Source organism: Lineus longissimus, chromosome 11 (assembly GCF_910592395.1).
Source record: "Lineus longissimus chromosome 11, tnLinLong1.2, whole genome shotgun sequence".
NCBI classification, from domain to species: Eukaryota; Metazoa; Nemertea; class Pilidiophora; order Heteronemertea; family Lineidae; genus Lineus; species Lineus longissimus.
The window spans coordinates 2,680,934-2,694,190 of NC_088318.1; the positions used below are offsets into that span (position 1 = coordinate 2,680,934).

Consider the following 13,257-nt stretch of genomic DNA (forward strand, 5'->3'; position numbering starts at 1 on the left):
TTTGGTTGATATACATGTACATGGTTATCACCCAGCATAGAAGAACTTAGGTTTACACACATTTTTAAGCAAACTATCCACAGTTTTGGAATTTGATAACAATTTGGCATTGCAATCAGCTCACCATAAGTTGTAATCAGTCCTTCCTTGATGTCCAATATGTTTCTGTTTCTTGCTTCCTGTAGCTGGTGCCTGTGCGTGATGGATTCTATGTACAGGTTGGTGCAGTGTTACTCGAAAGACGTCGTCGTGTATCCATGTGTGTATTGCTGTGGTGTTTTGTTGTTCCAATTATGATCGATTCTTACTTAGCCTTTTGAGCTGTTAGGCCAATGGGAAGAGGAGACGTGTGGGTTCCAGCTTCATGACCAACTTGGACATTGTTGGTTCAACACATGGCAGAACCCAGACTGTTTTCCGTAGCATGCAGCTTGCTATGGAATCGGGGATAAGCTTTGGCATATGATCTTATCGACTCAGGCAATATACGACTCACATGATACAGTGGCAGACAGTGTCAGAAAATGGGCCGTGTTGCTTTTGACGTCTGTTGGTATCCCATCATTCCAATTTCCTAACGCCACCAGCCATTATGTCCTGTGAGTCACAACAGCCCAGCACACATTAACTTGACTTGACTTGGTATCAATATCGAAATAATTTAGCCACTCTTGAAGATCAAAACCAAAGATAGCTCAGACTGACAAAGCAAAGGGAGATATTCTGGGGCGAAGATTCACCCCTTTCTTTGATAGCTGTTGTTATTGTGATAAATGTTGTTCTTATTGATGTTACTTATGGTACAGCACCATTTGTCTTATCTCCAGCACAATGGAAACTATCAGCCACACTTCCTTCAATTTATCTACGGAAAGCCATGTTTCTTTCATGAAATGTAGCTTTTTGTTCAATTCTTTTACCATTCATTCTGCCACTATGAAACTAGTAAATGATAATGATTCTTTTCCCTCTATGTTTGTGTTTGATGTTAGAAATACTGGTGTGCAAACTGCCAAATAAACCAATTTTCACTCTATCCGAAGAATGTCACATTCTGTTATGTATAGCTTTCGTTTCATCAATCTTGTGCATGGTGAATGGAAAATTACATCCTGATCCGTCTTGGGAATCATCATTTAAGTTATTTAGCAATTGTTGGAATCTTGACAGAAAGAACAGCAATCGGAAATCCTGTAAAGCCATTTCGATAAACTTGACTAATTTTCCTTCTTCCTCTCATTCCAGTTCACAGTCACCCCAGCCACCCTTGACATCGAACCCGATGCCAACCACAGTCGGTCCTCCCCCGGGACGCCCCTTATTCCATCGAGGTCACTATCCGTGCCGGCCCCCAATAGACACAGCAGCAGCACAAATAACCTGACGTCTCTGCTCTACCCGTCGCATATCTTAGAAGAGGGCGATTCGGACTCGTTGACACAGACCAGTGTTACCCGGTTGCTGGGCAGGAAGTTTCGGGTAAGAATATATCTCTCCAGTCTGCAGCGCGGTTCCCAAACGAAAACAAACCGGTAATCGTTGGTTTGATCTTGATCCCAGGTTGCCGAGAGAACTGATTCTTGTCACAAACACCTGCACGTACTACTGCTTATGAGCGATTTTTATCACATGCAATCATGATTGCAAGTTGCTGTCCAAGTGAAGTGATAGTCTAGAGATTTTAAACGAATGGCTTCATAAGGATCAGTGTACAGGATCCTGGTATGAAATATACAATGGCTATAGACTAAGAAAGTTTTGGGACTTGAAAACTCACTGCAACTCAACTGATATTGCTGTTTCAGAGTGCTGCCAATTATGAACTGCTGAAGATACAGGAGCAACAAGAACAAGAGAAGAGAGAGAAGCAGAAACTAAAGCGGGTTCGGCCAAAGAAGAGATTGGTCTCAAAATTTGAGGTACCACTCGTAGACAAAATGCTTTCTTGAGCCCATATGTATGAATTGATGTTACTAATGTACCATTTGTTGAATTACTTGGTCTAGGTAGCTATTTTTAAGAGCCAAATGACGCACTTCAGTCAATCTTCTACTATTACCACTGGTGACACTTGTATAGGGAACTGGTAGCATCTATACCTTTACCATCTCCTTTTCCATTCCTGGAACATATAGCAGTGACATTACAACTACTGCTACCGATATCAATATCAGTTGCACTACAACTTCCATAACCATTCTTATCAGGACCGCCATTGCTCTTTCTGTTACCACTTTGTTGTCTGTAACCATTGACATTTCTGTAACGTTGTCAGTACCATTACCATGATTACCATTACCATTCCAGAGTTTAGACTACGATATCTGTGAGAACAAACTATGGCAGAAAGAACAAGAAAAGCTCAGATCCTTGGTAAGGCTAGTTGAACAAGCCATTTGAGACTTGCCACAGCAAGATGAGGCGCATGTCATGCAGAAGATGAGCCTAAATGACACCAGAACATAATGGAATAAATTGATGTGCTCAGATTTCACAAAAGGCAACTAAAAAGAACCAACCAGTCCTTCTCAGCCTGCCAAGCTCCGAGCAACCTGTGCCTAATTTTGCTGTGACTCGTCAGATTTATGGCTTTGCCTAGAGCTTTGGGCAAAGTTGGTAGTGGTGCGGGCCAAGACGGTGCCAGGCTATAGAACATGCTGATAGCCACAGCTGCCTAAAGAGAATAAGATGCAGTCCCACAATCTTTCAAGATTGATAACTGGATTTGTACTGTTTTGTACTGACTCTTCTTCTTCCCATTTGGTGGGCCAGTAGGCAGTCACTCCTGATGATGATGGAGTCAGCTGTCCTTAGGAGCTGTTGTTTGCCGCCACAGTTAGTCGTGTATTGATAAAGATGAACGAATCCTTTGGAGTGAATCTCGTGTCTTCCTGGCAGTTGATAAATGGCTTAATCACAAGGCATTCAGCAAAAAGTAGAAAGTTGCTTCCATGTTCGAGAGAACAAACAGGTCTAATGTGAATGCATTGATATGATAAATGGGATGCTTAGAAGCTAATCTCTTTCTGGGTAATGATGAGGTTGCCTGATGTTTAAGTCACTTTCTGTGAAGAATGTTTTGTCATGTGAAATGATCCATCTAAAACTAATTCAGTGGCATCCACCTCCTATCCCAGTGCTTTGTATCACTGTATTCGTCCGCAACCGAAAACTTTGAATAAGCAAACATAAGTTGTGCTTTCAGAGCCATGAAGGCCAGGAATGATCAAGTGTCAACAGGTCAAACTAACACTTTTGCCTTCTATTTCTGTCATGTTTGTTACAAGTTTCTTTTGTTTGATTGCAGAAGGTACAGCGAATCTGGTTAGCACGCTGGTTTGTGATGGTCCTGGTTGGATTCTGCACAGCTGGTGTTGCGAGCTTTATAGAGGCGTCCATCCACTTTATAGCAGATTGGAAGTTCACTGCGATAACTTATTGTATCCTTCAAATTGAAACTGTACGACATACAGCCTACAATCTTGTGAGATGATTAAACATTCAAGTCTGGTGAAAGTAAAATCTTGTCTTGGTGTTATACTCCAGGAAGTTTTCTCCTCCGAGGTAGGATGAGTATTTTTATTGCCCAAGTGACTCTGTTTTACAAGAGTTAGAGTCTATTGCAAGCTGAGGCATGTGGGGTCTGTTTTTCTTGCCCTGGCAAAGACACCAGATACAAGGAGCATAGATTTTACTTCTCATTTGAAGGATGAAGCAATTTAGGGTTGAGTATCTTGCTCAAGGATACAGAGGAAAAGCCCTGGTGATCTTTCTGAGAGAGGAACTCACAACCTCCCGCTCATGAGCTTGGTGCTCTAACTGCTTTGCCACTGGTCTCCGAAAAAAAAGGACACTAAAGTATAAGGGCCTACCGTCACTGTGGACCTCCATGTCAATAATTCAGTGCCTTATACACTGAGCTAAGAAATGATGTATCCCTCTAGCTCAGCTGGAAGGAACATGTCAACTTGTTGCATCTTCTTTTCCTTGACCAATTTGCCCAGTAATAGAACAAACTATAGAGAAATCCACTTTAATCATCCCATTGTTAGTCTGGGCAGCAATCAACATGGCATGTGTGCTTCTAGGTTCATTACTGGTCACTATAGTAGCTGTGAGTACTCAACTTTTAGTTTTACCCAGTTCTTTGATTGCCAGAGAAGATACTCCCACCTTAAAACTGGCATTCACTTTGTTTCGAAAGAATTCTAATTGCTTTAGGATTTTAAGTTCTGGCCAGAATGGTGGTACAGATGGTCACCATTAATCTGTTGTGCCTCAGATGTTGACAAGAGGCTGGAATTCTTAGGTTACTTCAGAGAATGCAGTCCTACTGATCATAGGGTACGACTCAATTGCACAGAGTGATACAACAAGTTTTATTTCATAAACCTAAGAGATAGATTTCCTAATCTATGGCAGTCAATACCATTATCGTTTCGAAGAAACAAATCATAATTTCATAAATGAGTTTTCTATTAAAAGATAACATGTCATTTTTCAGCCTGCAGCTACTGGTAGTGGTATCCCGCATATAAAGTGCTTCCTAAATGGCGTTAAGATAAAGGGTCTACTCTCGCTGAAGTGTCTGGTAGCCAAGGCTCTGGGAGTCGTACTTTCCATTGTTGGGGGCCTTGCTTGCGGGAAGGTGAGCGCTGTTATTAGCATGTCGTAGGCTAGCCTATGGTCCATCATATTCGTGGCTTGCCGGGCAAGATATTGGCAGCCATATTGTGGAATGGCCGCCCTGCAGGAATAGAGTGTTTTCACAGCCAGCCATGTTTGAGGGCAGAAGAACGATTTATCATGCCGGACTTAACAGAATCAGATGCTGTCATGGTCATTTGGACTTGCTTTCTTTTGTCTGTCCCTCCAGCATGGCAGATGATGACGTCATGTGAAACCACTCTATATATCATTTGGACAATTTTCCCTTGACATTGAGTGTTATGCATACGTCATTGTCTTTTATGATTTTTGGCGCTATTCCCAAGGTTGCATCTTCAGCGAAGGTGTCAGGATATTTATGAGATATCGAGGCATTACCATAATTGAACACCACTGACATGCATAATCAGATACATGAGAATTATCAGTAGACTAGTGTAGAGATGAGATTATACTATGTTTTGAGGACTTGTGACAGAAATCATAGTCTGATCTTGTATATGTTTCAGGAAGGTCCCATGATCCACTCGGGGGCGATTGTGGCGGGTGGTGTCTCTCAAGGTCGATGCAAGCTATGTAACGTAGACTTCAAAGTAAGTCGGCCCAAAATTAGCAAGAATTTGCATTTGGATTATCGTATCCTATCATTGCTGTTGTCATAAACCTGATTTTTCCCGGTGGTGTGGAGTCCACTAAAGGCTTCTGTTCACCTATGTGGGATCTTTTACTTGCCCTGTCTAAGACGCACAGGTACAAGGGGCCACGGCTTTTAGTCTCATCCGACTGGAGTACCAGGAATAGTGTTTCTGTTGGTACATCCAGTGTTGCCACATTGGGTCTCACCAGGCTCTTGTATGTAGAAAACCCACTCTTTGGACAATGTTCCATCAGTTGGCCCCATGTCCTTTCTGTTTCCTAACCTTTTGACAACTTTCCCTTTCAGGTATTTGAATTTTTCCGCACAGATCATGAACGACGAGATTTTATATCTGGGGGCGCTGCAGCTGGAGTAGCCGCAGCTTTTGGTGCACCTGTAGGTGAGTGAAGTCAGGGGTTAAGAAGTCCTTGATTATGCATTCTGAACTTCTAGGAGTACTCCGATCATCATAACCTTACTCCTGGAGTCTTCTAGGAGTACTCTCGTCATAACCTTACTCCTGGAGTCTTCTATGAGTTCTCTCGTCATAACCATACTCCTGGAGTCTTCTAGGAGTACTCTCGTCATAACCTTACTCCTGGAGTCTTCTAGGAGTACTCTCGTCATAACCTTACTCCTGGAGTCTTCTGTGATGATGCATTTTGAACTTCTAAAGGTTTTCTTTCCATAACCTTACCCCTGGATCACGGAGTCCTCGATTGTACATTCTGAACTTCTAAGAGGTTTTCTTTTCATAACCTTACCCCTGGATCATGGAGTCCTCAATGGTGCATTCTGAACTTCTAAGAGGTTTTCTTTTCATAACCTTACCCCTGGATCATGGAGTCCTTGATGGTACATTCTGAACTTCTAAAGGTTTTCTTTTCATAACCGTACCCCTGGATCACGGAGTCCTCAATTGTACATTCTGAACTTCTAAGAGGTTTTCTTTTCATGTTCCTCACCCCTGGAGTAATTTTGCCAATATTGGTGATTGATGATTGATGATAAGATTTTCGATCCTTTTTCAGGTGGACTGTTGTTTAGCTTAGAAGAAGGTGCTAGCTTTTGGAATCAGTCTTTAACCTGGAGAATAGTAAGTTGCTTATGACCATTCTTTGCATTTTTGTCAAAACACGACTGAATTGTATTTAAGAGCTCGTCTTAACTAGAGGTCTGACAGCCAAGTGTCCTTCACTGTAGTCGAGTAGGTCAGCATCATATCTTTCTACGAATGTCAATTATGCCCATCGATTTCATCAAGATGAAACTCTGCCATCATCTGACAAGCTCATAGCAGTCTTGAATCTAGTGTGAACCTGTGAAATATTCGACACCGTTTCATTTTGCGGTTCGGTGAAATTGCAATTTTCGCATACTGTTGCTTTCAGGTGGTGTCATCCATGATTGCCACGTTTACCGTCAATGTGTTGCTGAGTGCCATAAATGGACATGCTGGTGACCTCACCTACCCTGGCCTCGTAAGCTTTGGCCTCTTCCCAGTAAGTAACATGATGATTTTTATAGTAAAGAGTGAAGCGTCTTTGGAAGGCTTCTTAATGGGATCTACTGACTGTGACGATATCTTTCAAACTCTAGCATTGTCTAGGCCTAAGTTGACATTTATAAACTCTAGTAACTTCTTCTTGAACTTCATTAGACGACACATGAATGTGAGAACTTGATATAAATGACAGCTTATATAATTTCTCCATAGACAACCAGTGATGCTGATGAGGTAGCTATCTTATATATGATTTCTGTGATGGTGTGATGTTAACTATTGTCATGTTAGCTTTGGTACAAGATGTCAAGTTAATTTTTTTCAAAATCTGCAGACAACTCCTCTGACATTGTCAGGCAAACTTGCACAGGTTGGACAGTTGTTGCCTCTAGCAATTGTCATCTGCCCCACTCTGCGCATATGTGTAGTTTGTCATTTTCCCACTTGTCTTTGCCATTGTCACTGACACAACTAAGTTTTCGTTGACTGCACACATCAGGGACATATCGATGCAAAACAAAGCTTTTCCGCAGTTGGTTGGGATCCACTGCAGGACCACATAGTTACTTGTGAGATCTTTCAGGTGTTCTTTCAGATACCTGACTCGATGATGTGTGACGTTTGGGGTATCATGGAGTGAATAATCTTTGTCACTCCATGCTAAACAAGGAAACAATTCTGTATTATAACACAGTATATAACACTCTGTTATAACACTGTATTCTGTATTATAACACAGTATAAAACACAGTATATAACACTGTATTATAACACTGTATACTGTATTATAACAGGAAAGCCAAAAAAGGAGCGTCTTTTGAGAAACTGTGATGATATCATCTTTTAAGAAACTGTGATTATATTATTGTGTTAATCTTTTCAGAACATCACATATCAGATTATAGAACTTCCAATATTTCTTGCCATGGCTATCTTTGGTAAGTTGACATTTTAGTACCAGGGTGACTGAATTGTGTCGTAGCATTGACACCTAGCAAGTCTGCGACAAGCTAATAATGATACAGTAGAACCTCTCTATCAAGGTCACCCTCAGGACTGACAAATGCTTAACAGAGAGGTGTGCTGATTAGGGAGGTCAAAGTGAATACAAGGGAGACAATTCATTGGCAATGTTCCTCCTTTGAGAAAATTTCAACCAAAATGACTACCGGTCAACCATTGTTAGGTTGAAGTTGAAGATTTCGTGTTCTTCTTACAGGCGGTCTGACTGGAGCGCTATTTAACTACGCTAACATACAGTTAGCAGTCTTCAGGAAGAGGTTCATCAACAAGAACGTGCTAAAGATCGTCGAGGCTGTGGTGGTAGCCGGTGTTAGCGCCATTGTATCTTTCATCCTGCTTTACGCCATCAACGACTGTCAGCTTTCTCACTTTGAAAATAAAACGGAGCATGAGCATAAGACACAGGTATGTTGAGTATAACTATACTATATTAGAGAGGTCAAAGTGAATACAAGGGAGACAATTCATTGGCAATGTTCCTCCTTTGAGAAAATTTCAACCAAAATGACTGCTGGTCAACCATTGTTAGGGTGAAGTATATATATATACGCCATCAATGACTGTCAGCTTTCTCACTATGAAAATAAAACGGAACATGAGCACAAGACACAGGTATGTTGAGTATAACTAACTGATCAGTGATTGCCCTTTTCCCACCTTGGAGGGGGAATACTCCCTGGAGAATGACGTCTCCTAGTACAGAGGGGGGAGGAGGGGTGGGTTGTGGACTTCTAGTCTGTTATAGGCCTTGGGTAAGGCACTTAACTGTTTATCGACTCTATACTCCACGCCCATTCACAGAGAAGATCAATCTTAAAAGATAACAAGTAATGTTAATGTTCTGCATTTGATGTGAGTTTTGTCCAATGGATTAAAACTCCTCATAGCTCAATGCCACTCTGCTTACCGTCTGCCGACTCTCTTTCAGATGTTCTGCCCTGAAGGTCACTACAACACACTTTCCAGACTCCTCCTTAGATCTCCCGAATCAAGTCTGAAAATCATGCTCCATGATCCTCCAGGTATAGCTTTAGATTTTCTCCGTCTCTTTTGTATCAGACCAGTTACTTTCTCTGTCTCTTTGTATCAGACCAGTTACTTTCTCTGTCTCTTTTGTATCAGACCAGTTACTTTCTCTGTCTCTTTCATATCAGACCAGTTACTTTCTCCACACCGATTGAGACCAGTTTCCCTCTCTCTCTCTGCACTTTCCGTCATGAACATTTGTCAAATGCAACTACAGTAGGCATTTTGGGTTTTTGGCCAACCCAGTGTCTTTGTGGTCTTTGCCATTAGGCAGGATTCAGGAGTACATCACAAGCTACTCTATGCTTCTCAAATGAAAAAGCGCTGTTTCCTGCCCTGGCATAGACACCAGGGACAAGGCCTCTTGATTTTACCTCTCAATCAAAGGACAAGACTAAATGATGGAAAAGTAACTTGCCTGAGGTCTTGTGCATATGTCAGCACTAGCTGGGTGAGATGAAGTCAGTCAATAAACCACATTGTTACACATTAGCTGCTTAGTCAGTGGAAATTGACATGCATGCATATTTATAAGATATTGTCTGTTTCCCCTGAACCATCTCATCTTGACATTTCAGAAGCTTACAGTGTATTAACCCTCTCCATCTTCATGATCCTGTACTATTTGTTGGCCATGTGGACGTATGGCCTGTCTGTATCCAGCGGCATCTTCATTCCGTCTCTCTTGATAGGAGCCACTTGGGGGCGACTTGTAGGGATTGGTATCACGAGTGCATTCCCATCCATGGTGAGTAACCAACGCCCTTCATTGACCATTCTAGGTTTTGCCATGGTCTCATCAGGCCAAAGTCTGAGAAAGTCGCAAATGGAATTCAAATGTTCCCCAGGATATATCTCACAACTTTTTTTAGCAGAATGATAATCAGAATAAAACCATCTTACACCAACATAAGACATCTTGATTGAGAGATCACAGAAGGGATATACGATCTCAAGCCTTGAATGCCAAGACTTACAAAACTTGGCCCTGCCCTTTTCCCCAACTAGAATGCCCCACTGGCCTTCCTGAAATTTCATTTTGTTATTTCAGTCCCATAATATTGGTAAATATGCGTTGATTGGAGCGGCGTGTCAGCTTGGTGGAATAGTCCGTATGACGATCTCCCTGACTGTGATCTTGGTCGAGTGTACCGGAGACATTCGATTCGGCCTTCCTATTATGATGGTGCTCATTATAGCTAAATGGACTGGTGATTTCTTCAATCAGGTAAGTTAATTCTCAGTTGTCTAGAGTTTTTATAATCCTCTCGAGTTTGGGAACAAATTCAAACCAGCTAACCCATGTTCTTCTACTGTAGCGTAAACCGTAGTAATTTTGTTAAACAACAAAGTGTGGGTTCATATTTACTTCCCAAAAAGGGACAGAGAAAACATAATATCTTCATTATCAACTGACCTATCTGTAAATCTGGCCTTTTGTCATCGTTACTGTCATTATTTGTCTAGGAAGTTAGATTTTTTTCAAATTCATCCACGTTGTCATTTCAGGGTCTTTATGATATGCATATTCAGCTGTTGGGTATTCCAATATTGCCATGGGACCCACCAGAGCTGTCTTCAAACATTACTGCTGAGTAAGTATCCAACCACAACCAGTCTTATTCGGACAAGGACAACCTGTCCTAGACTTCTGTTCACAGGCAGGCGTAGCTTTCCAGAGTGAATTTAAAGTGAGACTATAATTGGCATGAGCCAGGTAGGACAGATTAAGTTAGTAGAGGTGGCGGATAGGGGTCTCTCCTCAGTCAGAGTACGTCAAACTATTCATCTTTGTACGAGGAATATGATTTTACTGAAAACAACAACTTCAGTTCTTCTTGTGCTCCTAAGACTGCCAATTTGACCCCCGAGCTCATTGTATTGAACGCGCCGGTCACCGATCCTCAACGTTGCTTAACTTCCACTCTGGGGCCAACGCGCCAACCACTGGGCCATGAAGGAATTCCCTCAGGGTTAAGCCGTGCCCATATACCTGGGGGTACTATACACTCCTGCCTATATAGTCCCCCTTTAATGTACATTCCTGACCTCAATCGTCTCTTTCAGAAAAATCATGAGTATGCCCGTGGTAGCATTCCAGGAGACAGAGTTGGTGGGGAATATCCTCGATACACTGTTGGAGGTCACACATAATGGTTTCCCCGTTGTACAGGTCATACAGTCAGATATAGTAAGTGGTCCAGTTTTGCCAGGTTAAAAACAATAAAACATTTAAAACTGGAAAGAATTATCGAAAAGGATGCAGTGATTACCATTCTAGAGTGATACCTATGACCGGAATATTGCAACAGCAGACATTCAGCAGCCCGCAAGGGGTTAATTGCAACAAGAGACATTCAGCCGTCTCCAAGGGGTTAACTGTGTTTATATCCCATCTTTCTTCTGATTTTTGAATTTCTCAATTTCAGAGTGATGAAAGTTATGGGAAGTTGAAAGGTTTTATTCTGCGCTCACAGCTGACCTTCCTGCTCAAGAAAAGAGCGTTCACTAATCACGAGGGTGAATGCTTCCTCAAGAAGGAGTTGAAGCCACAGAACTTCAGGGACGATTATCCCAGACACACAAAACTTAGCGTAAGTTGAATTACTGTTGTCCATGCAAGTGCCGAGAGACACGGCTAAGCGAGACTGCTCTTCTACACAGACTTTCAGGCTGGCCCGCCATGTTTTGTTGCTTCAGGGTTTGACCACGCCTGTGCCCACTGAAGCTGGCCATCGGGTACAAACAACCACTCTTAGATGCACGACAGAAGGATAAAACGGTCATGAAAATCTGAACTCAGAAAGCTGACAAACTTTGTCGGTAGTGATGCATGGGCTTTGGCTCAACAGGGAAAGACAGCCGCGAGAGAGAGGGAGGAGGTATGGGAAATCTCCAAGTCTTCAGCTTGATGATCTCGTTTCTATTCCGCTCTTTCAGGATATCACTATAAAAGAGGAGGAACGTGACTACACAATTGATTTGACACCATATATGAATCCTGTGCCTTACACGGCCAGACAGGTAATGACTGAACATTTCTCACACCTGAAAGTAGCCTACAGGCAAATGTAATCAATTCCAATGCAATTCCCTCTTTGTCCAACTGAGAGGATGGTGGATTCTGTAAGCAAAATAGGACAAATGTCAGGGGCGGATCCCGGAGCACTGCATTTCTCTTCGAAATGACTGATGTGTTCCAAAAGTTCATGGTCAATTTCAAAGCTTTTTGTGGCATCTGGTTCACCCCTCCCTTGGATCTGCACCTGTAGAATGTGATTGTGGAGTGCACACTTCTCTATATCTTCATTGAAAATATTGATATGACAAGACCAGCTTACAATATGTGTTTAAATTCTTCAGAAGGAGTCCTCAGTTTAATTTTTGAGCCCTACAGATGATAATGAAATAATTGACTCCTATAAAAATCTTCTTGTTCCAGAACGTTTCGCTACCAAGAATATTCAAGCTGTTCAGAGGTCTAGGCCTACGCCACCTAGTGGTTGTGGATGAAGACAACGAAGTCGTCGGAATCGTCAGTCGGAAAGACTTGGCACGTTATCGGCAGATCACGCGCCGTCTTGGACTAGAAGTTGACAAATTAGATATCATCGACTCCTAGCTTCTTCACGAAAACAGGGATTTTAGTTGTCTGGTGGTCATTTCAAAAAGGCTGCCATGGATCATTGGGGAAGAGGAGCAGTGTGCAGTGCTCAGTTCATGGTCTCATACATAGGGGGCAGTATCAGAATCTCAAAGATTCTCTGCACCTGAACGAGTGTCCGTGCCAGGGCAGGTTAAGAATCTAACATAGGGAGTAAATGTGTAACTTGAAGTTAACTAAATCTAATTGCAACAATCTGAAAATGGGCCACGAAGCCTAAAATGATCAGACTGAATGATAATGAAGACAGTGTTATGCAATTCATAATCAAAGTGCACTTTCAGGAATGACTGGACTTGGAGGGTAAATCTAGATCTGTGATTTTCACCTTAAACCCCATTGTGACTCTACTCTATTATCTACAGTGTGTGTTATTGGTTTGGGTAGGGTGGCATGGAGCGTATGATATTCCCTTTTCCAAAATCTGTTTGTTTTTTAATACGAGGACTTTTCTACTAGCATTGTTATGATTTGTATATGTGCTTTTGTAAATTGTAAATATGTTAATATCGAATATGTCACATGAGCAGCAAGCAGGAGGGAAACCTGTGATATGTGTATAGCATGGTTAGGACTGACTTCATCGGAAAAGTCGCCCTTAGCTGAAAGTTTGTGAAGTATAAATGGTTATGTTATATTTATCATTAGAATAAAATCCCGTTTCTTTGAGGGTTAGTTAGTTATATCAAGTATGCATTAATCCTTGGTTTTTACAAACCTCATTAATATGTGAAC

At 41.8% G+C, this 13,257-nt stretch overlaps 1 protein-coding gene across 3 annotated transcripts in view; it reads left to right on the plus strand.

The window, feature by feature from the left end:
- The window catches only part of LOC135496128 (H(+)/Cl(-) exchange transporter 7-like), a 40,852-nt gene extending 27,641 nt beyond the window's left edge, over window positions 1-13,211 (plus strand). For 2 of the 3 annotated variants that reach the window (XM_064785270.1, XM_064785269.1), the window contains exons 2-21: window positions 1,246-1,479; window positions 1,806-1,919; window positions 2,308-2,373; window positions 3,308-3,440; window positions 4,005-4,114; window positions 4,505-4,648; window positions 5,178-5,261; window positions 5,612-5,705; window positions 6,337-6,401; window positions 6,697-6,807; window positions 7,693-7,747; window positions 8,029-8,237; window positions 8,761-8,854; window positions 9,437-9,606; window positions 9,910-10,086; window positions 10,368-10,453; window positions 10,926-11,049; window positions 11,288-11,452; window positions 11,799-11,882; window positions 12,301-13,211. In XM_064785270.1, coding sequence (XP_064641340.1) covers window positions 1,246-1,479; window positions 1,806-1,919; window positions 2,308-2,373; window positions 3,308-3,440; window positions 4,005-4,114; window positions 4,505-4,648; window positions 5,178-5,261; window positions 5,612-5,705; window positions 6,337-6,401; window positions 6,697-6,807; window positions 7,693-7,747; window positions 8,029-8,237; window positions 8,761-8,854; window positions 9,437-9,606; window positions 9,910-10,086; window positions 10,368-10,453; window positions 10,926-11,049; window positions 11,288-11,452; window positions 11,799-11,882; window positions 12,301-12,480 — 2,499 coding nt within the window. In that variant the 3' untranslated portion in view covers window positions 12,481-13,211. Of the gene's footprint in view, window positions 1-185; window positions 219-1,245; window positions 1,480-1,805; window positions 1,920-2,307; window positions 2,374-3,307; window positions 3,441-4,004; window positions 4,115-4,504; window positions 4,649-5,177; window positions 5,262-5,611; window positions 5,706-6,336; window positions 6,402-6,696; window positions 6,808-7,692; window positions 7,748-8,028; window positions 8,238-8,760; window positions 8,855-9,436; window positions 9,607-9,909; window positions 10,087-10,367; window positions 10,454-10,925; window positions 11,050-11,287; window positions 11,453-11,798; window positions 11,883-12,300 lie in introns of all 3 variants that reach the window. The other variant, XM_064785268.1, reaches the window with a different exon arrangement.
- The last annotated feature ends 46 nt before the right edge of the window (window positions 13,212-13,257 follow it).